Here is a 23,579-nt window from a genome sequence, read left to right as displayed (position 1 = left end):
CCATCCAGACGAACAACTAACAATATTTTCGTAGAAGCGTGGCCCAAACACGGTGGAGGACATACTTATACGAAAGCAATGATTCATTTTCTATCTGAAATTCGAGTCCAGCTGGGCATTCTGTATTTTTATTTGCTTAATCTGGCAGGAGGAACAGGTGTGTTGGCACCTCATACCTGGTGAGGACTCCGGGCAGGGCTGTGCCCTGGAGTGGGACCTCCCGGTGGAGCACGGCTTGGGCTTGATCTCTTTCTCTTTCTTTTTAAAGCTACTATGAGAAGTATCAGAATCATGCTGGGGGCGGGGGGTGGGAAGTGGAGAGGGTGCTTCGAAGGAGGTCAGGTCCCCTCCAGGCAGGGAAAGCGAATGGGAAGGGCCTGGGTGGAGTGACCAGCTGGGAAACACTGGGGAAGTCTCTTGCTGACCGAGCCTCAGTCTCCCCACATGTGAATGGGAGTAACAATCCCTTCCTGCTGGGGTCGTGCTGAGGGTCAGCTGAGCCGAGAAGGTTCAGGAAGGTGCGGCCAGGCCGAGTGTGTGGGGGTGGGGCCTTGAGGGTTGTGATTAGTGTCGTCGTCACCCTTGGGGAATTGGTGAGAATGTGGACTCAGGGACCAGAAGGCCTGGGTTTGGGTCCCAGTTCTGTCACTAGTTCCATGGCCTTGGACAAATGACTTACTCTCAGTATCCCCATCTGTAAAATGGGGACAATAACAGTACCTACCTCCTAGGTTATTGAGAGGATTATGTGACTTAATACACACGAAGAACCTCAAACAGGGCAGGCGCATAGCAGACCCAGTAAGTAGTGGCTACCTTTAGCTATCAGGTGTGTGTGTGTGTGCTGCTTCCTCCAGGAAGCCTGCTGGTCCCTTCAGCTCACAGCTCCCCTCTCTACCTGGGCTCCCACTGACCCCTGACTCATTGGCCCCGAGCCCCATCTGGCTGCCCTCAGCTCCGAGTGGGATCAAAGGCTCTGGCTTCTTCAACCTGGCCCGCCCCATGCACGGCAGGCACCCCTCAGACAATAAGATGAACAGACTGGTTTCAACCAGAACTCCTAGACAAGCTGGAGTTGGGGAAGCTCTGTCCCAGGCCCAGGTGACAACGCAAACTTCTTAACTGTACAGTTAATGCCCCGGGAAACTCACAAGGGAAATGTGAATGAACATAGAACCTTGCAAGGCAAGACTGTGTATACATTTGTGAGGGGGCCAGGATTGACTCCCAGAAGCTTACTCTGAGGATCTGAGAGGCCTGGGTGGTCAGGGAAGTCTTCCCGGAGGAAGCAAGGGTTTAAGCCAAAGCTCAAGCAGCTGAACCAGGGCTGCCCCCTCTAGCATGTCTTATGGGTCCCTGTTCTTCCCAGGTCAGTACCGGAGGGCACAGAGATGTTCGAGGTCTACGGGTCCCCTGGCGTGGACATCTACATCTCTCCAAGCCTGGAGAGGGGCCGGGAGCGTGCGGACACCAGGCGGTGGCGCTGTGACACAGGGTTGGAGATCATTGTGGTCATGAACTCTCCCAGCAGTGACCTCAACGACAGCCATGTGAGTGGGTCCCCTGCTCTGGGTGCGTAGCAGGGAGGCAGGAATGTAGCTTCTCCAGGGCCCAGTGCCCTCCCTCTCCCGGGTGCAGGGCAGCATGGTGGGTAAGTGCCGGGCCCTGGGGCCAGCAGCTCTGCAGCTTAGAAACACAAAGTTTGTGTCCTCTGGCGTGTAGGGCCTCGGTTTCCCCTAGGTTATCTCTGCCACTCCGAACGGAGGAGAGAAAGCAGGGACCAGGCACAGGAGGTTGCTTTCTGGGGAAACCCCTTCTCCAAGGTGACATTTCCCCAGGTTGCCTCTCCTTCCTCTAACCCACTCCCTTCCTGTCCCCCTTCCCTTCCCAGAGGTATGGTGACTTCCCTTGCTCTCCTGTCACTGCTCACTCAGCTACAAGAGTGAGTTTAACAAGGCCCAGCTGTAGACAACATTCTGGCCCCAGGGCAAGAGACAATAAAAAGTGGGAGATACGGTGGTGGGGGTTGGGGGGGGAGCTCGAGCTTAGCACACATGATGGCTGATGGAACCAGGACTTGGTGTATGGAAGTGGTGGGTTTACACTCCATGCCAGGAACAGTATTTTGAAACACTGGCCCTTTAAGAGCGCTGACCATGAGCCAGGCATGGATGACCCATTCATCCCTCACAAGAGCCCTGGAAGGTAGGGTCTGATCCCTGTTTCAGCAATGGGGTTACCAAGGTCCAGAGTAAACTGTGCTGGGGCCACAGGGCTAGTCAGGAGGAGTGCTAGCATTCAGTGCAGACCTGCCCGAGAGCTGTGGCAGGCTCCCTCCATCACTGCTACCTCTGCTCTCATCCGTGCACATGAACTGAGCCTCTGCACTGGGCTCTGGGAGGCAGGTGGGCAGGACTCAAGGCCAACGTTCTGCAGACAAGGAGACTGAGACCAGGATGGCTCACCTCAAACCACACAGTCAGGTGAGTAGCAGAGTTGGTGACGGTCAGGATGGAGTCCCCAGGGCAGGACAAGAGGACCGGCAGCCTGTGAGGTGCCCCGCCGAGCTGGGGGCTGTGTGGACACCTCCCCTCCCTGATGTTCTTGGCCCCAAGGACCTCAGGGATTGAGGAGGGTCGGAGTGTACCCCCTCCCCTCCCCCTGCCTTTGGCCAGGATCCAGGTAAATGTGTGTCCGAGGCCAGCATTGTCGCTGGGGCCTGACACCTGGGGGTCAGTACTCACAGGATTTAGGGGCTCCCAGGACCGAGGGGGTGAGTGGTCCTGGGAGCCCACTCCCAGGTGTCAGGATCCTAAACCCTCTGGTTGAGATGAGGCCATCGGAGCCAGACAGTTGAGGGACCCACATCATGAGGGAATATCCCAGTGGAGGGCTGGGCCTCCGACAGCTTTGTCGTCCTCACCATCTTCAGCCCCACCTTTGACAGGTACGGGGTGCTCGCCGTGGGCCAGGCACCACGCTCAGCCTGTCACGTGCGTCCCTGCCTTACTCCTCGCAGCCTATCGTCAGCCCTGTGGGGTAGGAGCTGTTATTATCCCCCACTTTACAGCTGAGGAAACTGAGGCCCAGAGCAGATAGTAACTTCCCAGGATGTTTACATGTGTTGCATCCAGAATCTGAGCTCTTACACAATGTCACCTGCCCACCAATGACAGTAGCTGATGTTTCTTGGGCACTTTCTACTAGATCCGTCTTTTACATGTGCTGTTTCTAAGCTGCACTACCGTCCTCTGAGGTAGGAACCTGTATGGCCCCCATTTTGCAGACGAGGAAACTGAGAAGGCTGAAAAAGGTGAAGGTCACAGAACCCAGAGGTGCTGGGCTCAAGTCCAGGCCTGCCCAAGTGCCAGAGATAAAAATTCTCATCAGCTTGGAGAGTGTCCCTAAACCCTGCCCAGTCGGAACTCCACATGTTACAAACAGTGGGGCTGAGACCCACCCCTGGGGCCGGGGCCTGCCAAAATCACATGGTAGTCATCAGCAGTGGGGGGGAGCCCAGGCCTGCCTGGCTTCCCTCTGTGTCCCAATGACAGTCCCATTTTATGGAAGGGCCCACCGAGGCACAGAGAAATAAATGGCACAGAGAAGGCGAGAGAAAGAGCCGAGCTGGTAAACTCGAGTTTGGTGCACGGCAGTTCCTGAGACCTTCTCTTCTTTTGCGGGTTGAGGCTCTTGGCTTTAGCCGATGCGACCCTGGCTCATCTCTCTGCAGGTTCAGATCTCCTACTATGCCAGCCACGAGCCCCAGCCTCTGGCGTACACGGTGCTGTACCTCACCTGTGTTGGTGAGTTGGGGGTCATGCTGAGGGTGTGGCCAAGGGGCCTTGGCCCGGGGCAGGATGGGGAGCCATGGGGAATTACACTGAGCAAGGATCTTTTTACCCAAGTCCATCTGTTTTATTTTTTAACTTAATGTAAAAAAACATACATTTAAAAAATTCCAACAGTACAAAAGAGTATACAGTGGACCCTTAAACAACAGGGGTCTGAACTGCATGGGCCCACTTATACATGGGCGGTTTTCAATCAATCCGTGCAGTTCAGCGGACCCAAGCGGTTCAAACTGTGTTGTTCAAAGGTCAGCTCCGTGGTTGGGAATCCGAGTCTGCAGGGGGCGGCTGTCATTAACGTGCACAGTCGGTGCCCCTCACCTCCAAGTTGTTCATGTCAACTATAAATTAAAAAGTCAATCTCCCTCCCTCTAGCCTGACTCCCAGTACTCCAGGCCCAGCACCCTGCTGGAGACACACTTGCTTCTATAGGCAGGCACACGCGGACCCGTAGGCTAGTCCCCTCTTTTGTAAGCAATTGGAAGCATTTACATCTACAGACGTAGAACTAGACCTTGCTTTTTCCAAATTAAATTTTTTTGCCAATTACCCATAAACTGATATATAAATCCCATGCAAGATGATGCAGATGTTGGAACTATCAGACGGGAAATGTAAAGTAATCATGATTAATGCATTAAAGGCTGTAGAGAATAAGATGGATGACACGCATGAACAGATGGGGAATTTTAACAGAGAGCTGAAAACTATCAGAAAGATTCAAATGGGAATGATAGAAATAAGAATCATGTTGTGGTAACAGATGACACATGCTTTTGATGGGGCCATAGGTAGATGTGACACAGAGGAGAAATAATCGGTGAAATTGAAGGTGGGGCACGTGACCCAAACCGAAACACAAGGAGAAGGAAAGAACGAAACAAAGTAACGCGGCAGCTCTGGGGCCGCACCGAGCCATCCAAACGCAATGACGTGCCCATCAAAATAGAACGTCATTCTATTTAAATGGCCTTTTGAATGGAACTTTGTCAAGCTGACCCTAAATCTCATCGGGAAGAGCAAAGGGCAAGAATAGCCGGAACTATTTGAAGAAGGAACATCTTGTGTAGGGATTCGTGGCACCAAAGACTTTTCCCCAGGTTGTAGCTCTTGAGGCCTGGGATGTAGGTGCAGGATTAAGTACAGACCAGATGGAACCAGTGGAGAGCCGCACACACACCCCTGCGCGTGTGGTTATCACGTGAGAATCAGTAAGTTTGGAACCACCTCTAGTACCATACTCAGAAATACATTTCGCATGAGTTGAAAATCTTAAGGTGAAATAAAAAATTTAAAGCTTTTAGAAGAGAATATCTGTGAACTCAAGGTCCAGTTTGTTTTTAACAAGGCAAACCAATAGCACAAATCATAGGGGGAAAGATCGATAAGTTAGACTGTATTAATATTTAGAACTTTTCTACAACAGAGGATGATAAAAAAATTCCAACTCTGGACTGGGAGGAGATATTTGTAATGTATAGGGTTTACTCAGAGCATAGAGATTATGGAAAACTTCAATCAATAAGAAAAGAAAAACCCAAATAACTAGAAATCAGCAAAAAAGATGGAGAAGCAATTTGCAGAAGACAAAGCCCCAGTGACCAGAACCCAGATGAAAAGATGCTTAACTCAGCGTTGCCAAGGCTGTGGAACTGGGGAGCCCTTTGCATTACGGGTAGGAGTTCGCATTGGTGCAAGCACGTGGAGAGCGATGGGCAAGAGGGCTGACGATGCCCCCTCTTCAGGAGGCATTTTTAGAAGCAGAACTGCTGACTTACAGGAAATGTACATTGTAAGTTTTGACAGATATTGCCAAATTGCACTCCAAAAAGGCAGCACCATTTTACACACCGGCCAACAGCACACAGGAGTGCCCTGCCAGCCCTGCTCACTGTTAACCTTCTCCCGTTTGGCCGATCAGAGAGGTTGTATCTCATTGTTGCTGTAACTTGCCTTCCTTTGATTAGGACTGATGCCGGGTATTTCCCTGCCTCCCTCTCTCCGTACACACACACATACCCTTGTTCATTAGAAAATACATGCTCCGGCCCGCGGAGCAATCAACTGGGGCTCGACCACCTACCTAGAACAAATGAGTTGGGGGGACAAGAGGCGCAAAGAATGGCAGCAAGACAAAAGATTCTGATCAAGCTGCAAACTTTATTTTTCCGAACTGGATATATATATAGGGGGGAGGGAGAGATTAGGTTGCTTGCTATTGGCTAGCTTGAGACAAAGAAGGGCCCGCTTATTGATTACTTGGGTGCAACTGGTACTCGTGGACACCTCATGTGCCTGTAGCTGATTGGCTTGTGGAGCGCATGCACACCTCATGTACCTGTAGCTGATTGGCTTGTGGAGTGCACAGGTTCCTGTAATCAATGCAATGTTTTTAGCTAGAAGGTGTAAGGTTCCCAACAAATACACACACAGAAAAGTGCATAAAGCTCTACTTCCTACACAGACACATTAACAAAGAGTTACAAAGCAAACACTTCAACAGCCCTTACCCAGGTCAAGAAACAGAACATGAGCCGCACCCTGAAGTCTCCCCCAACTATACGTTCTCTGATCCCTGGCTCCTGCCTGTAGAGGTGAGCACTAGCTTGTGATAAGCGTTTCCTTGCTTTTCTTTGTGGTCTTATCACCGGAACGTGCAAACCCAAGTAATAGAGTCCAGGTCTGCCTTTCTTTGGATGTCCTGTGCACGGAATCATATTGTATACATTCCTTCCAATTGGACTTCTCTTGCCCACATTCTGTTTGTGAGATACATTCACTTACTGCGTGGCGGCTGGGTATCTTTTCACGCGTTTAAAAATTATTTCAAATTCTTCCTCCTTCTCCCTCCCCCTACCTCTCTTCCTGGAATGCTCCTCCATTTGGGTTACAAAATCTCCTCCAGGTCTAGGAAGGCACATGAAGAAGGTGGGTTGGAGACTGAGATGTTCAGATTTTGACATGAAGGTGAGGCTCAGACAGGGCACAGGCTGTAGGTGGTGAAGCTCAGATTCACACCAAAGCCCAGGCTCCCTCTCCCATCCTAAGGAGACGAGGCAGCTTCACACAGACCAAGAATGTCTAGGGCAGCCTTAGCTCAGTGCAGGGCGTGCTCCAACACTGAGCGCTGTAGGGATGCAGAAGAGGGAGAGATCAGGGAAGGCTTCCTGGAGGGGGCAGCATTTAATCTGGGCCTTGGCTCTGACCGTGCCTTCTCTCCAAGGCCTCTCTCTTTCCCAAGGTCAGGGAGAAGGCCCCAGATGCCCCTACAACTAGAAATGACTTCTGTTTTCCTGGCCCCAGATAGGCCCTGAGGGTGAAGGTAAAAGGTGAGGACATAGGCTTGTGCTGACCTCCTGGGAACCCTGTGGTGACTTGCCCTCTGCCCTCCCCTTGCAGACATCACTCTGGATTGCGACCTGAACTGTGAGGGCAGGCAGAGCAGGAGCTGTGTGGACAAGGTAGGGCATCTCAGCCTAGGCCCAGGGAGGACTGTGGGGTTCGGGGCTGCGCTGGGCTGGGTTGATGGAGGAGAGGCTGCTATAGTACCCGCTGCCTCCCAGCGGACACACTGTGGTCATGGAGCCCAGCGGGAACCAGGCACGGCTGGGGACCTTCTTTACCAAGAAAAATGCCATCAGCAAGAATTCTAAAGCATGCCCGTGCCCAACCCTGGGCCAGGCCTCGCTTTATGGGAAAAGTCCTTCTGGACTTTCAATCCAGGTTGGGGGTCGATAAACTTATTCTGTAAAAACAAGATAGTAAATATTTTAGGTTTCGCAAGCCAATACAGTCTCTGTTGCAAGTACTCGATTCTCCCATTGAGGTTTGAAAGAACTGTAGTCAATAGGCAAACAAATGAATATCACTGTATTCTAGTAAAACTTAATTTACAAAAACTGGCCAAGGGCGGGATTTGGCCAGGGGGCCATACTGTGCTAACTCCTTGATTGAGGTGAGGAGGGAAACCTACCGAGTATGAAACTGTTGAAGAACTTTGGGCTGAAGCGTGGTGGCACTTCATGCAGTAGGAGTTCAGAGGAGAAGGTCAAGGTGGGCTGGGGCAGTAAGGAAGATTTTCTGGAAGACAGCCCCTTGAGCTGGGCTCTGAAGGAATGTGAAAGGGAGGGCATACCAGGTGGTGGGAAGAACAGGAGCCAAGGTGGGGAGGGAGGGAGGGATTCAGAGTTAGGAAGTTGCCTGTCGAGAGAGGGGACATTGGCTGGAGACACATCACAGACAGCCAGGAAAGATGGCTGTTACTTGGACTTGGTGATGTGGGCAGGAGAGAGCCATTGGGGTTTCTGGAGCTGGAGGTGCTCCCCTGAGAGTGGACCAGCCCTCCCAGGGTGGGGTGAAGCAGGAAGGGAAGGGTCAGGAGGCCAGCCAGGAGGGGGCCAAGGAGGGAGGTGCAGGTCCGGTCTTAGCCGCCAGCACAGATCTGCTTTGTCACTGACAGCGCCAGTGGGTCTGGGGGCCTGAGGGGTACGGAGCCATCCTGCTGGTGAACTGTGACAGGGACGATGTGAACTGTGATGACCAGGACAACTGCGACCAGCACGTACGCTGCCTGCAAGGTGAGGGGGGTCAGGGTAGCCCATGACCCTGGGTGTCCAGGGTCATTGCTCAGTTAGCTTGCAGAAACTCCAACTCCTGGGAACGGCTCTGAAGGCAGAGCTCAGGGCTTCCAGACCCACCTTGCTGATCCTGAAAACCTGCCTCAGCCTGGCAGTGTTCTCTCACCTTCATCTCCCTCCAGGGGAGCAGAGGATGCCAACATTAGTTGAGCACCTACTGTGTGCCAGGCCCTTTCCCCAAATTCACTGTCTGGCTCCACAGACCTGGAAGACATGTCCGTCATAGTCCTGCGGACCCAGGGCCCTGCTGCCCTCTTCGATGACCACAGACTTGTCCTGCACACCTCCAGCCATGACGCTAAGCGGGCACGGGTCTTCCACGCCTGCGGTGAGTTCACAGCCATCCCCGGCTTCCCTGGGCCCTCATTTCCCTGCCTTGGGCCAGTGGGCAGGGTCTGCGCAGGCTCTGCCTCAGGGCCAGAGGAACAGATGTGTGAGCTCTGGAGCAGGTCAGCTGGCATCTCAGGCACAGCCGCGGCCCGGGTTGTTTTACGGGAGGAATGAATTTTTAAAATATATTTTAAGCACATTTAGGAAATGCTACTCCCCAAAATTTTAAGCATACACAAATTAGAGAACAGTGTAACGGCCTTTCTCCAGAGGCATCCACTCCGACTCACTCAGCACTCTTCACCTCTCTCGCTTCATCCATTCCCCCTGCTTCCTGAAGTGTTGCTAAGCCAGTCCCAGGCTCCACGGGTATTGTCCTTACAGAATTCAGCATGCATCTCCAGAAAAAAATTACAATCCCTTCACATAGCCATGGTGCCATCTATCACAAGTCTAAGCAAGGGTATACACGACCTTTTAAGAATACAAACGTATACAAGTAATAAGATGCTCACTTAAAAAAAAAAGATCAAACAGTATATCAGCATATAGAGTGAAAAATGAGTCCTCTATCTCTAACCCTAAACTTGACTCTTAAGACAAGTTCACTGTTGAGGATTTGGTGTGTGTTCCAGCCGACTTAGTTCTAGATGTGTGCCTTGCGTGTGTGCGGTGTGTACATATCCAGCCTCCCAAACGGCTCCTTTTTTATTTAATATTTATTGTATCTTTTTTTCCATTACCAAACCCTTTCTTTCATTGAACTTTATATTCGACGCCTCTTTCTGTGTATTTATTTGGTTCTGCTTCACTCTTTTTCCTAGCTGCATAGTATTCCGAAGCATGGAGGTGCTGTAACCTATCTGGTCCCCTGAGACGTGTGGGTGTTTACAGGGTTTTGATTTTATAGTATAAGTTCCTAAGGCCTCGCTCATGGCTGTACCTGAGTGCAGAGCCGTGACTCATAGGTGCATAGTAGGTGCTCAGTAAACATTTGTTCAATGAACAAGGAAACAACCAGAAGACCCTCCCCTAGAAGTGGTGACGAAGACACATGCCTGGAAGTGGCATTGCTGGTAGGGGTGCGTGTTACTTCGTCAGATGCGGACGCCCCGCCCCTACCTGCACCTTGCCCACACTGCGTGGCAAGCAGCTTCCTCTCCTCTGGCCGTGGGAGGTGAGATGCAGGCGTCGTCTGGCCCGCAGGCGTTCCTGGTGAGGTTGCACAGATCTCCTGCTCTCATGCTCCCCAGGCCCTCCAGGGAGTCACAGCTGCTACTTCCGTCCCCTCCCAGGTCCCGAGGACTCGTGCGAGTCCTACAGGCACGTGCTGGGCCAGAACAAGGTGTCCTACGTGGTGTCCCGCTTCCACGGGGACGAGGAGCGCTTCTTTGTGGAGGGCCTCTGCTTCCCCGACGCCGGCTTCACGGGGCTCATCTCCTTCCACGTCACCCTGCTGGCCGACTCCAATGAGGTAGGGCTGGCTGGGCGGAGCAGGTGACAGAAAGCTCTCTTCCCGGGAGAGACAGCCCCGCTGGTGTGAAGAACTGCAGACTGCTCACCGCCTTGCCGGTTCCCTCTCTAGAGACTGAGGTGAAGCGGCTCGCCCAGGCTCACCAGCCCTCGGATCACTGGGCCTCTGGACCCGAGGCCAGGGCTCTGTCCTCTCTGCTCTTCCCCTGCAGGATTTCTCCGAGTCCCCGATCTTCACTGACACCGTTGTGTTCCGTGTGGCTCCCTGGATTATGACGCCCAGCACCCTGCCGCCCCTGGAGGTGTACGTGTGCCGGTGAGTCTGGGGAACTCTGGGGGGCCTTCTGACCCTGGTGGCCCCTCTGGCCTGGTTCTGACCCACGCTCCCTGGGCTTGTCTGCAGTGTGAGAAACAACACCCATTTTGTGGACGCAGTGGCAGAGCTGGCCAGGGAGGCCGGCTGCAAGCTGACCATCTGCCCACAGGCCGAGAACCGAAATGACCGCTGGATCCAGGTACCACAGCCACTGGGCAGTGCCCAGCCGGGACACTGTCCTGGGAGGGGAGGCTGGCCTATTCCGACCGGGTGGGGCAGGGGGCTACTGGGGAACATCCAGGAGGTCCTGGGCACTGTGATATCCCACCTCAGGACACTGCTTTTTCTAAATCTAGACCTAGAGCTTGCCCCCTCTCTCCAGAACTTTCCGGACATCCAGGAACACACTGACACTGGATTCAACACCCATTCACCCCCAGGATCTGGCTAAGCACTGGGTTGTGCACATACTCCCTGCCCTTAGCAACCTGGACCACTAGTTCTCAATGGAGGGCGGTGTTGTCCCCGAGGGATGTCCGGCAGTCTTGGACATTTTTATTGTCACACTGAGGGTGGCGATGCTACTGGCTTTTGGCCCCTGCAAAAAAGAATGATCTGGCCCCAACCGTCCGTGGTGCCGAGGCCAAGAAGCGCCGATGTGGTGAACTATTGCAGTACGAATCCCAGCTCGTACGATCTAAGATGTAGCAGCAGTGCCAGCAAAGCACCAGCCAGGTTTGCAGGAAGGTGGCGCCACCTCTGTCTGGGGGCTCCGTGTTGGGCTCTTGTCCATCTGAGCTGGACCAGGTCTGGCAAGTGGATGGGTAATGATGTCTGCCATTCCGTGAATGCTCACTGCGCACCATGTGTCCTTACCAAAGTGTCATTCCCGCTTCTTGACAACTCCCTGTCATTGCCCACCCGAGGAGCTCCCAGAGCTGCAAAGGCCCAGGGAGCTGGGAAGGGCCGTGCTGGGACTCAGCGGATGGGGGTCCTGGCAGGGGAGCAGCACGTGCAAAGGCCCAGGTGTGGCAGGCGTGAGAAAGAATGCGCACTCTGGCCAGGGCCAAGCTGCTGTGATGGGTAAGAATTGAGGTGGGAGACCTCAAATGCCAAGCCAAGGATGTGTGGTATGGTTGGAGGCTCATCCAATGAGGTGGTGAAGGGCAGGACCCCGAGTGAGACCAGTTGGATTTGGATTCTGCCTGTGCTACTGACTAGCTGTGCACCTTTGGACAAATAACTAGACCTCTCTGCTCCTCACTCTCCTCATGTATAACATGGGTCTAGTAGCGCCTATACATAGGCGTGTCATGAGGATGAACGGAGTTAATATCTGTAAGGAGCCTAGGGCAGGGCATGTAATATTGAGCTTCTCATTGGGTGTGTAGTTCGTCTGGGCGGGGCCCCCTTTGCCTCCAGGACCAGAGGGCTCAGGATTGACCCGGGCACATTTATGGGTCTGAGAAAGAGGCAGATTGGTACCTCCTCGTGTCCCCGAAGCTCTATCCAACTGTCAACCCTCCATGACCACACGCGGAGGCCAGAGGTTCTGGCTGATGCCCGGAGTCTTGCTTGTCCAACTCAGGCCACTCTGAGTCCTTCTCTGTGTCCACTCTGCCCTGACCCAGCATGGTGACACCCCCAAGGTCATGTCCATGTTCTTATTCATTCCTGGCCTGTCTTGCTGTGTGACCCTACACAAGTGCACCCCCTCTCTGAGCCTCCAGCACCTCCTCAGCCAGCAGACATCATGGCCCCTGCCCTTGTCACTCCTGAGGACAATGTTCTCTGAGGCAGAGACCTCCTGGGAGCAATCCCCCCGCCCTCCAAAGTGCTCAGTGTCAAGCAGGCGTGGGGAGTTGTTGACGGCCCACCGCCGAGCTTCTCTGTTGTTTGCAGGACGAGATGGAGCTGGGCTATGTCCAGGCGCCACACAAGACCTTCCCGGTGGTCTTTGACTCCCCCAGGAATGGGGAACTGCAGGACTTCCCTTACAAACGGATCCTGGTGAGTGGTCTGGGGCGTGGCCCAGCACTGAGGGTCAGGGGATGTTACCTCGAGGGCCACACTGGGGTGTGGAGAACCGGGGGCAGCCCTGGGAACCACGATCTTGCAGAACAGGAATGGAGTTGCCAGGTTAGACACAGGCTAAATTTCAGATAAGCAATGAGTATCGTTTGGGTATAAGTATGTCCCAAACATTGCATGGGACATGCTTATACTAAAATATATTTGTTGTTAATAAAAATAATAAAATATATTGTATATCTGGAATCAAATTTAACGGGGCATTCTCTATTTTTATCTGTTAAAAATCTGACAGCCCTGGACAGGGCGGGCGGGACAGTGCAACTGTTCAGAACAGCAGCTCGGCTGTCACTCACGTGCTGTGTGGCCTTGCATGAGTCACTCTCCCTCTCTGAACCTCCATTTCCTCATCAGTAAAAACGTCATCACAGCCCCAGCCCCATATGTGTCTGTGAGGCTGCCCTGTGTCTGCACAGAGGGGGCATGCAAGTATTATTGGTGACGAGGATAATTGTGCAGACAGCGATGGCTGACCAGGGCCACCTTGAGGAAGGAGGGGAGATCCCAATGGTGCCTAGAGAACGGGAGCGCCTCCCCATCCCCCCCGCCACCAGATCACACAGCTGGCAGGGCCTCTCACCTCTGAAGGGCCTTCTAAGAGGTGGCCCTGGGAGGTCCCCTCCTCTTCCAGAGTTGAAAGACTGAGACTTAGAAGGCTGTCCCCAGCCTCTTGGATCCCAGGGACTGGCCACTCTAGAGCAGCCAGATGACTGTCCTTGGCTGGACTTGGCAGGATGCCTGTGCACAGAGAAAGGGGGTAGCCATGGCCTTGGGCTCTGTGTCTAATGGGGGGGCTCAGGGGCAACCAATGCTCTCTTTGCTGCCTTGCTGTGACCATGGGGGATAACATGCTCTAACACGGTAGCAGGGCCAGCAGGCCTCTGTGTTTCCCAATGTTGGCCCTCGCGCACATATGTAATATCAAATAGTTCGGATCCCAGCCTTCGACTCAGTGTTTGCATCTGAAGGATGGGCAGCCACTGCCACCGCATCTTTAAGGAATTCAGAACCCGGAAAGTTGCTTTAAGCTCTTCGTGGTGAGCTGTCTGCCCTCACCCCAGCCAGCCTGACTCAGTTTCCCCTACCAGGGTCCAGATTTTGGCTATGTGACCCGGGAACCACAAGGCAGCTCTGTGTGTGGCCTGGACTCCTTCGGGAACCTGGAGGTCAGCCCCCCAGTGGTGGCCAACGGGAAGGAGTACCCCCTGGGGAGGATCCTCATTGGGGGCAACCTGCCTGGGTAAGAGAGGAGCCGGGAGAGATGTTGCCGGGATGGAGGCTGGGGCAGGGGTGATGGAGGCTGAGGGGTGAGGGGCTATTGCACTCCCCAAAGAGAACCAGAAAGAAGGAACGATAAAATCATAGTCCGAGAAGCTGCGGGTGGGGAGGGTGGTGGGCTCTTCACTAGACACTGCCACTTAAATTGGGAAATTGAGAAGGCCAGAGCAAGCAGGGACCCAAGGCACCATTCAACCCTTTTGTTTTACACGTGGGCCCAGAGAGGGTGAGCGACCTGGAAAGGTGACACCAAAGGTGAAGTTATAACTAGATGTAGGTCTTCCAATTCAGAAAATAAGTAGACGTTGCTACCAATGAACTCTTACAGAAGGAAAAGCTTTCAGTCTCAATAGTCCTGGGAGAAACTGCATTTAAGTCAGAGCTTGTTTATACTATGATGTAAATGACTACTATCAGATCTTTTCCTGAGAGCAGGAGAAGGGAGGTATGGGACCTGAGAAGTGAGATGGTGGTAACACACACACACACACACACACACACACACACACGCACACAACTTATGTCTTATTCAGCATGTAACCACAGGGGGCTGATGGAAAAGAAAGGAATTGTATGGTAATGGTTGTTTGCTGTATGATAGGCCAACACATAGAGTTAACCAAGCTCAGCAAGGCAGTTAGAACGGACTTGGGATCGAATGGCGGTGACTCAGGAAGCTTCGGAGGGGACTGACTGATCCCACAGGAAGAGGCAGTTTGGGCAAGGCCACTAGATCCTTTACCAGAGGGCAAAGAAAATGAGATTGAAATTCACCACCATGACCCCACCTCCACATACAGCGTCATAACCCAGCGACTCTGAGTGGCCTGGCCCAGGTGAACCACCTAAGACGCTAATCCTCACCCAGCTGTGAGAAACAGCAGAGGGGGTCGCCATTTCCCCCGCTCTGACCACGCCCCCACATACAGCTTAGCGTCACAACCCAGCGACCTGGGAGTCCAAGGCACTGCTTCCCACACTTAAAGGGCCAGAACAGACCAAAAATGTCTCAAGATCTCAAAGCCCCAGAGCCCATAGATCTAAGCGATGAAGAAATAGCAAAACGCTCAGACGCACAGTTTAAAACACTGGTCATCAGGATCCTCACAGAACTGGTTGATTATACCGACAAATTAGACAAATATATGAAGGCGAAACTAATTGAAATGAATGGAATTGCACAGGACACCAATACCAATGAAAAGGAAACTGGGACTCAAATCAATGGAGTGAACCAGAAGAAAGCAAATAATGGCCAAACAGAAAAGTCAAGAAGCAAGAATTCAAAGAAATGAGGAGAGTCTTAGGAACCTCCAGGACATCTTTAAACACTCCAACGTCCGAATTATAGGGGTACCAGAAGGGGGAAAGGCACAGCCACCAGTGGAAAACTTATTTGAACAAATAATAAAGGAGAATTTCCCCAATCTGGCAAAGGAAATAGACTTCCAGGAAATCCAGGAAGCTCAGAGAGTCCCAAAGAAGTTGGACCCAAGAAGGAACACACCAAGGCACATCATAATTACATTAGCCAAGATTAAAATGAAGGAGAGAACCCTAGAAGCAGCAAGAGCTAAGGGGACAGTCACCTACAAAGGAGTCCCCATCAGACTGTCAGCAGATTTCTCAAAAGAGACCTTCCAGGCAAGAAGGGGCTGGAAAGAGGTATTCCAAGTCATGAAATCCAAAGACCTACAACCAAGACTGCTCTATCCAGCAAAACTTTCATTTAGAATGGAAGGGCAGATAAAGTGCTTCTCAGATAAGATCAAATTCAAGGAGTTCATCATCACCAAGCCCTTATTATATGAAATGTTAAAGGGACTTATCTAAGAAAAAGAAGTTAAAGCAACATGAACAGCGAAAGGACAACAAACTCACAGTTATTAACAACCTAAAACAAAAGCAAACTAAAAGGACAGCTAGATCAGGAGTGGAAACATAGAAATGAAGATCTCAAGGAGGGTTAGCAACAGGGGAGTGGGAGGAGGAAAAGGGGGGAGAAGGTACAGAAAATAAGTAGCATAGACAGTAGATAGAAAATAGATGGGGGGGCAAGAATAGCATGGGAAATATAGAATCCAAAGAACTTGAGACACATGGTCATAAACTAAAGGGGGGGTAATGGTGGGGATGGGGGGTAGGGTAGAGGGGAATGAAGGGGGGAATAGAACAACTGTAACAGCATAATCAATTAAAAAATTTAAAAATAAATAAATAAATAGATGTCAAAAAAAAAAAAAAGAAATTCACCACCACATAATGCCGAGGCTTTCAGGCCCCTTGAGGGTGATCTTGTCCACCTCTCTCCCCACTCGTGTACAGGAGGGTGAAGCTGTGAAGAGAGAAATGTAAGGTAAACTCGAAGAAGGACCACCTGCCGTGGAGGTGGCATTCAGGGGTAAAAGCGGTTGCTTGGAGAATGTGAGATTGGGGTCTGAGGACTTGCCTGGATGACGAGATATATATAGCTTCCCTACTTACAAATACAATGCAGAAATCTTGAGCTCTTGTCTTTCCATTACTGCATACCTCTTTTGTTTCTTTGTTTAGTTAAGCAACCTTTTTCAACTCTTTGGGCCCCAGGTCAAGTGGCCGCAGGGTCACCCAGGTGGTGCGGGATTTCCTCTACGCCCAGAGGGTGCAGCCCCCCGTGGAGCTCTTTGTGGACTGGTTGGCTGTGGGCCACGTGGATGAGTTCCTGAGTTTCGTCCCTGCCTCCGATAGGAAGGTAAGGACTTGGGAGACAGGGCTGTCCCTGGCGGCTGGGTCAGGGGATGAGCTCCCGGGAGCCGTGCTGAGTCCAGGCAGCTCAGCCCGTCTGCTCTCTCCACACAGGGCTTCCGGATGCTCCTGGCCAGCCCTGGTGCCTGCTTCAAGCTCTTCCAGGAAAAGCGGAAGTGGGGCCACGGCAGGGCCCTCCTGTTCGAAGGGCTGGTTGGTGGGTACCAGTGTCCCCCATCACAGTTCTCAAACCCCCTCACTTAAAGCAAGACACATGGTGACTTGAGAGAGGGATGGCAAATTTTAAAGCAGGACTGTCCCCCCAAAATCAGGAGCCCTCACTTCTGTGACTGCTCACCTTGCTCCACCAGCCCCTGTGGGCCGCGGCTGGGACAAAGCTGGCAGAGAGCACCGTGGTGGAGGATGGGCAGCGGGCTGGAGTGGGGCCAGCTTCATGCCTGGGACCAGTGCAGTCCCACAGGGCCCTCTGCTCAGAAGGGCCCCTTGCCTGAGGTTTGATGCCCAGTTGTCACTGTCTTGAAATTCACAATAGTCTGTGCTTTGTGATAAAAATCTGATTAGTCAATGGACCGTCTATTGGGGGATTAGAACCTGGGCTCATGGATGTTCCCGTGAATAGTTCTGTCCCCTGCTGCCTCCCAGGACTGAGTTCCCACCCCCCTCCCAGAACAGTCCTGGGACCCCAGACGAAAAGTGTAAGGAATACAGATCTCTCCCACGCCGATGCTCCCAGAGGGACCATGACCAGCCTCCTCTGAGCTCAGATCGAACCTTAAAAATCCTCCTCTTCAAATGTTATGTACCAGGCAGGGAAGCCCTCATCATCTTTCTCTGAAGCACCAGGTTGGTGGTGAATGAGGCCCGGGAAGAGGCTGAGCAGTTTTTCCAAGTGCCCAGCTGGGAAGGAGAGTGGGGGGACTCATGGCTGTCCGGCCACACACAGCCGCCATGCTGCCCTGGTGACAGCCACGGCTGTGACCAGGGAAGCCCAGCATCGCTATATAATAACATACTTTGTGCCCAGCTGCTGGCCTGTGCTCTACCCTAATTGTCCCATTAGACCTTGTGGAGGCCTGGGGGGATCCCTGTCACCCCCCTTCACACCGGAGAATGCCTGGAAGTTGGTCCCTGGCCCAGAGGCAAGGACGTAGCAGAGCAGGCTCTGAACCCCAGCCATCTGACTCCAGCTGGGGTAGAAGGGATTGCCCAAAAGGGTGGAGGGGATGCCCAGCTGGCAGCTGGGTCCAGGAAGCCATTTCCTGTCCCACGGTCAAGGCTTCAGGCCCTTCCCGAGTGCTGGGCTAGTGTTCGATCTCAAGCTCCTCTCTGTTTCTCAGCTGTAAGACCCTGGGCAAGACTTTCACGTCTCTGAGCCTCAGCTCCCGGATTTGTGTGGGGATAATGACGCACGTCCCGTGAGGCTGCGGTGAGGGTTAAGTGAGGCGCTAAATGCATAGCTCCGACCTCAGGGCCTGTTGTGGTAGGAGCTGCATAGACGGCGCCTGCAAGGATGATGCTGGCTCTAACCTCCCCTTCCCTGTCCAGCCCCGTCTCCTCGGACACCCCAGGCCTCCGCGTGCTGCATGCTTCCCCTGGTGGAGGGCCAGTGGTGTCCACCACGGCGGGCACCGGTGGGCAGGTGGTGACCCAGCCCCACCCTCGCTACACAGAAGAAGAGGAATCATCACCAACTGCCCTGGGGGAGGGGCTTGTCAGTGCCCAATGAAAGGCATTGCCCCTTCCAATGAACTCAAATACTGGTCTAATGCTCACAGCGCTGTGGCCCTCTGCCCTGTTCCACAGAGGGGCCGGTACTGGCCCCTCCCTTCAGGTCTCTCTCTCCCCCTCACAGGGAGCGTGCAGGTCAACACCATCTCCATCAACCAGGTCCTCTCCGATGAAAACCTCATCAGCTACAATAAATTTGTGCAGGTACAGGGCATGGGCTGTGAGTAGAGGTAGGCAGGGATGGAGACAGGGATGGGATGGGCATCTGAGGCTGATGGTTCCAGAAAGTTCAGGCTGGACGGGACTAGACAGAGGCACTCTAAGCCCCTACTCTGACCCTAGAAAAATGAGTGGGTAAGACATGTGCCTGTGCGGAGGACAAGCATTGCAGCCAGCGGGAACAGCACAGAGGATGGCCCTGAGTAGAATGATGGGGCTCAGAGTGTATAAGGACAAGCCAGGAGGTCCACAGGGTCACACGAGGCCTTGTAGGGCATTCCTAGGGCATTGGCTATGGCTCTGGGTGAGGTTGGAGGTTACTGAGCATGGGGAGCGGGTAGTGGGCAGAGGAGGGACCTGATCTGACATAGGCTTTGAAAGGATCTCTGTGCTGCTATGTTGAGACTGTATCATTGCATCACAGGGGTAAGGGCAGACAGTGGGTCCCAGCAGCAAATGCATGGCCCGTCAGCTGTCTAAGCTTAATCGAGGGAATATTTACAAAGACACAGGCAGCATCTGGGGAAATCAGCAAGGTCTGTGCAGTGTCCCCAGGCTGGAAAAGGGGAGCTGTCCCTATCCCTAGGCCTGAAGGAGTTAGGGACCAGAGCTGTTGCTGGAACCCAGAGAGGTCACTCTGAAAAGAGGGGTGGGAGACAGGAGCTGTGACCTTCAGAGCCAGCCCACAGTGACCTGGCAGGGAGGGAGTGGGGAGAACCAGTACCCCCCTGCACCATCCTACCAGCCCCCACCTCCTCCCTGTGTCCCCATTGGCTGGATCCCAGCAGAAGCCAGTGGCTCGGGACACCTGGTTCTCAAGGGTCAGCCTCCTGGGGCACAGAGCGGAGATGGCGTGCAGTGTGTCCAGAAGGGCCAGTGGGATCTCTGGGATCCTACAGACACAAGTGCCGAGATGGGGTCAGATGTGCAAGGATTTGCTCAGGGACCTCGGGGAGAGAGGGAGGGGGCTGGAGGAGATGGGAGCTCCGACCCTGAGCAAAGGAGAAGGCAGGCAGGCTGGGAGGTAGAAACCGGGCAGCCGTCAGAGTCCAGATGGTGTTCAAACTGAGACTGGAGGAGGGAAGGGCGCAGAGAAGGGAAGAGGGCCAAGGATGGAGCACTCTGGACCACTGTCATTTTGAACCCCGCTGGTGGGACAGGACCATGAGGAGTGGCACATAGGACAGGTGTATTTTGATGAAGGGTACACAGGTTGGTATAGAGAGCTGGGCAGCCCACACTGTCTTACCCAGACAGGACCCCACGGGGACCCCTGTACACATAGGCAAGGGTTCCCAATTCTGCCTCCCCCTGCCCCAGAGCTGCATCGACTGGAACCGGGAGGTGCTGAAGCGGGAGCTGGGCCTGACGGAGCGGGACATTGTGGACATCCCCCAGCTCTTCAAGACCGAGAAGAAAAAGGCGGTGGCTTTCTTCCCTGACTTGGTGAGACCACCATCTGGGACTTAAGGTTTCCTCACAATAGGCTTCACGCCTCCACTCTCTGAGAGGCAGGATGTTTGGTGCCTGCCACGTTTGGGATTGCAGTCGCCAGTGGGGGTGGCAGAGAGAAGCAGGGGTTCCACGGTGGCCCGCAGAAGGGCTTCTGGTTGGCTGATCATCATGGTCCCTACAGATGCTTACTGGCCAAGCCCCTTGCTCAAGGACCACCAGGAAAGGGCCACTCCCCCCTCCCAGGGGCTCACTTGACATGTGCAGAGTGAAGAGGTTGTTGCATGAGGTGGTGTAAAACCCACAGCGTCAGCTGGGAGGGGAGATGTCCATCCTCCCCTTTCCTCCGGGCTCACAGCTATTCATCCAACCTCCACACGTTAGGGTGCCCTGTGGGAGATACGGAGATGATGCAGCTGCTCCCTGCTCCCAGGCAGCTGCCGGTCTAATCTGGAGAGGGGGAAATGCCTCCCTTCTCTGAGGACCTGTCCCAGTGATGTTCTGTATCATAAAGTGGTGTGGCAGTTCAGAGGTCAGACCATCCCAGAATGCTGCATGGGAGCAGTGGCCTTTGCTTGAGCCCTGAGGACTCAGACTTTGAACTTGCATCTGGAACACCTGGACGCAAGCAGGTCTGATTCAGCAGGTCTGAGGCAGGGCCTGAGACACTGCTGCCTTTCTAACCAGGACCCAAGTGACATGGATGCTGCTATCTGAGGGCCACACTTTGGATAGCACTGCTGGAGAGCACCCAGCTTCCCTCCCTGCACCCCCTTTCCCTCCCTGCCCCCACCCACTCCCACCTCCATCCCCAACCCCCATCCATCCCCAGACCCTTGCAAGGAGCCTGTCTGCACCACCGTCTGCACCACGGTTGCTTCACTGCCCCACCCCCTTTTCCTTCCCTCTCTGACTTTTTTGCCCTCTTGGATTTCCCCACTTGCAAAGCCTCTCATCACTCCCCTTCCTTCCTGCATGTTTAAGGTGGCCTTGCGATTACCTATGTGCCACCAGAAGCTTGTGCGTGGGTTCGGATTCCTGTGTTTGCAGAAAACAGAGGGCTCCCAAGCTAGCTTCACCTAGAGAGGGGGGTTTAATATGTCCTAGAGAGGACACCATGAAAGCGGAGCGCAGGGATGGCTGGAGTGGGGGGCTGCAGGGGGGGCTGGGACCATCTCTTAACACTGCATCTATTTATATCGCTCATCCCCCTCCCTCCTCCTTCCTCCCCCGTCCTCCAGCCTGGCTTCCTTTGCTTCTCTGTCCCTGGGGATGGACATGAACATGGCCATGCACGATAGATACAGACACAGAGACTGACTTGACTCTCCTGCCATGTCAGCTCCAGAAATTCGAGCGAGAGGATCTGATTAGTCTGGCTTGGCTCGGATGTCTACCGTGGTCCCTAGGCTTTTAAAAGGTGGGGATTCTGTAGCACAACCCGCCAACCAGGAAGGCAGTCACTAGAGAAATAAGTTGTCATTGTGAGCTCTGCAGATGGTCCTGGGGAAGCACAGCTGGCTAGAGTTCTTACCAGCCCAGGTCCCTCTCCCGCCACACGGAAGAGCGAGTAGCTATTTTTGAGGCTGCCTAAAAGACAAACTCAGGTCTTGCCAGGTGGAGTGAAGGTGTTGGGGTGGGAACTGAGGATGAAGTGCCGCCCCTGACCTGGGATCTCACCTTCGCAGGTGAACATGCTGGTGCTGGGCAAACACCTGGGCATCCCCAAGCCCTTCGGGCCCATCATCCACGGCCGCTGCTGCTTGGAGGAGAAGGTGCGGGCCCTGCTGGAGCCGCTGGGCCTCCACTGCACCTTCATCGATGACTTCACTCCATACCACATGCTGCACGGGGAGGTCCACTGCGGGACCAATGTGCGCAGGCAGCCCTTCTCCTTCAAGTGGTGGCACATGGTGCCCTGAGCGTGTCCCCCCTGCCATCCTCTCCCCCTGTGGGGTGGGACCTCTGCCCAGGTGATGGAGACTGAGACAGGCCCCTAAATAATAAGGGTCAGGAGACCCCAAGTGTCCAGATGGAATGCCAAGGGTGACTCGGCCCTCTCCGAAGCCTGTTTCCTAGAAATGTTCATGCCTCATCGGAAGCCCATTTGCTCCTTGGGCTTGATTTCACTTGGCCTTCCGTGAAGGAGGACCTCATTTCTTGTGGCCTCTTCTGCAGATCAACATGACCTGTGGGGGCTCCTCCAGACATCCCCACCCCCAAATCCTCCATTCACAGCCAAATTCACTCTGGGATCTAGAATCATCCACGCACCTCATCCATCCTCTCGGCCTGTGTATCCTAATGGAGGAAGGACCCATGGTTCTGCTTTGGCCTGATTGCCCCGCTCTCTGCAGGAGAACAGCTCAAAGTCAGATCCCCCCCACAGGAGAGATTCTGCCCGTCGCCCCACCCGCAGGGAAGGAGCTAGGGTCCGCTGACCTTGAGGCAGGACCATCCCCCAATTGCCAAACTCCTGTCCAGATCCTGAACTCTCCACTTAGCCTGCCCAATGCCCAGTATGAATGAGTATAGAAGGTGCTTGTAGGTGCACGTGCAAGAAATGATAGTTGTCCCTTAGCCTTAAAAATTCCCCATCACCTGATATTCAGAAACCTGGCTTTGTACCTCCTGGAATGTCTTGGTGATGAGGGTATCCAGGGAATTCCTGGAGATGGGGAAGTCTGTGGGTACAGGGGCGAACACATCCTCAAAATACATAGGGTGCTTGGGTGGCCCTGGGGCCTCCCTCTGCTGGAGGGGACACCCCTGGCAGGAGGTAGTCCTGCTGTGCCACAGAAGGGACCTATAGGGGCCAAACCCACCAAGACTGGTCTCAGTGGGGCAACTCTGGGAATAAACTGTTCCGTGTGCTGGGGGAGAGAAAGGGGGGGGGTGGGCGGCATGCTGTGGGTGGCAAACAGATGTGCATCAGTTACGAGTGGTCCAGCTGTGTCCTTCCATCACTGGCTAATAAACCTATAGAAGCACAAATGGTTTGAGTCTGATTCTGGCCCTTTTTTAGGATCAGAACACGATAGTAAGAACAGAGAGCTCCTCAAAGTTGAAGCCTTTACTTGCCCGACCTATGAAAGATTTGGGGACGATAAGCCCAGATTTCGCTAAGACTTCGAGGTCACTCTGTCTTGGCCACAGGATGAGTTAGGACTGGCGGGGAGGCACAGATGCAAGTTCATGGTCAGATGCCGGGCAGCAAGGCCCAAGCGAGCGTGACAGGGCAAGGGCTGGGCTGCGGCCGGAAGGTTGCGTTGTGAGTGTGGTAATGGGGGAAGCCGGATGGAGCATGTGGCGAGCGGGGCGGCCTGCTGCGAGCGAGCCCTTGACGGCACCCCCTTCCTGCCATGGGGAGCCCCATTAGAGGCCAGGTGGGCTTGCGATGGGGGCCCGGGAAACCACTCCCTTTGCCCGTCACCCTGCCAACCCTCCCACTGTCGCCAG

The 23,579-nt window shown here is 53.8% G+C and overlaps 1 protein-coding gene across 1 annotated transcript in view; it reads left to right on the top strand.

Moving 5' to 3' along the window:
* Positions 1-22,929, top strand: part of PADI3 (peptidyl arginine deiminase 3) — a 28,661-nt gene extending 5,732 nt beyond the window's left edge. The window contains exons 2-16 of the mRNA XM_037154788.2: positions 1,370-1,550; positions 3,734-3,806; positions 7,251-7,312; positions 8,311-8,428; positions 8,691-8,816; positions 10,114-10,292; positions 10,504-10,607; positions 10,695-10,806; positions 12,510-12,617; positions 13,787-13,938; positions 16,563-16,707; positions 16,815-16,917; positions 18,574-18,653; positions 19,989-20,114; positions 21,809-22,929. Of these exons, the coding sequence (XP_037010683.2) occupies positions 1,370-1,550; positions 3,734-3,806; positions 7,251-7,312; positions 8,311-8,428; positions 8,691-8,816; positions 10,114-10,292; positions 10,504-10,607; positions 10,695-10,806; positions 12,510-12,617; positions 13,787-13,938; positions 16,563-16,707; positions 16,815-16,917; positions 18,574-18,653; positions 19,989-20,114; positions 21,809-22,042 (1,903 nt within the window). The 3' untranslated portion in view covers positions 22,043-22,929. The remainder of the gene's footprint in view (positions 1-1,369; positions 1,551-3,733; positions 3,807-7,250; positions 7,313-8,310; positions 8,429-8,690; positions 8,817-10,113; positions 10,293-10,503; positions 10,608-10,694; positions 10,807-12,509; positions 12,618-13,786; positions 13,939-16,562; positions 16,708-16,814; positions 16,918-18,573; positions 18,654-19,988; positions 20,115-21,808) is intronic.
* The last annotated feature ends 650 nt before the right edge of the window (positions 22,930-23,579 follow it).

This window comes from Artibeus jamaicensis, unplaced genomic scaffold, assembly GCF_021234435.1.
Source record: "Artibeus jamaicensis isolate MK-2021 breed Jamaican fruit bat unplaced genomic scaffold, CSHL_Jam_final scaffold_847, whole genome shotgun sequence".
Taxonomy (NCBI): Eukaryota; Metazoa; Chordata; class Mammalia; order Chiroptera; family Phyllostomidae; genus Artibeus; species Artibeus jamaicensis.
Note: the sequence above shows the minus strand (reverse complement) of the source record. Positions and strands in the feature narration are given on the sequence as shown.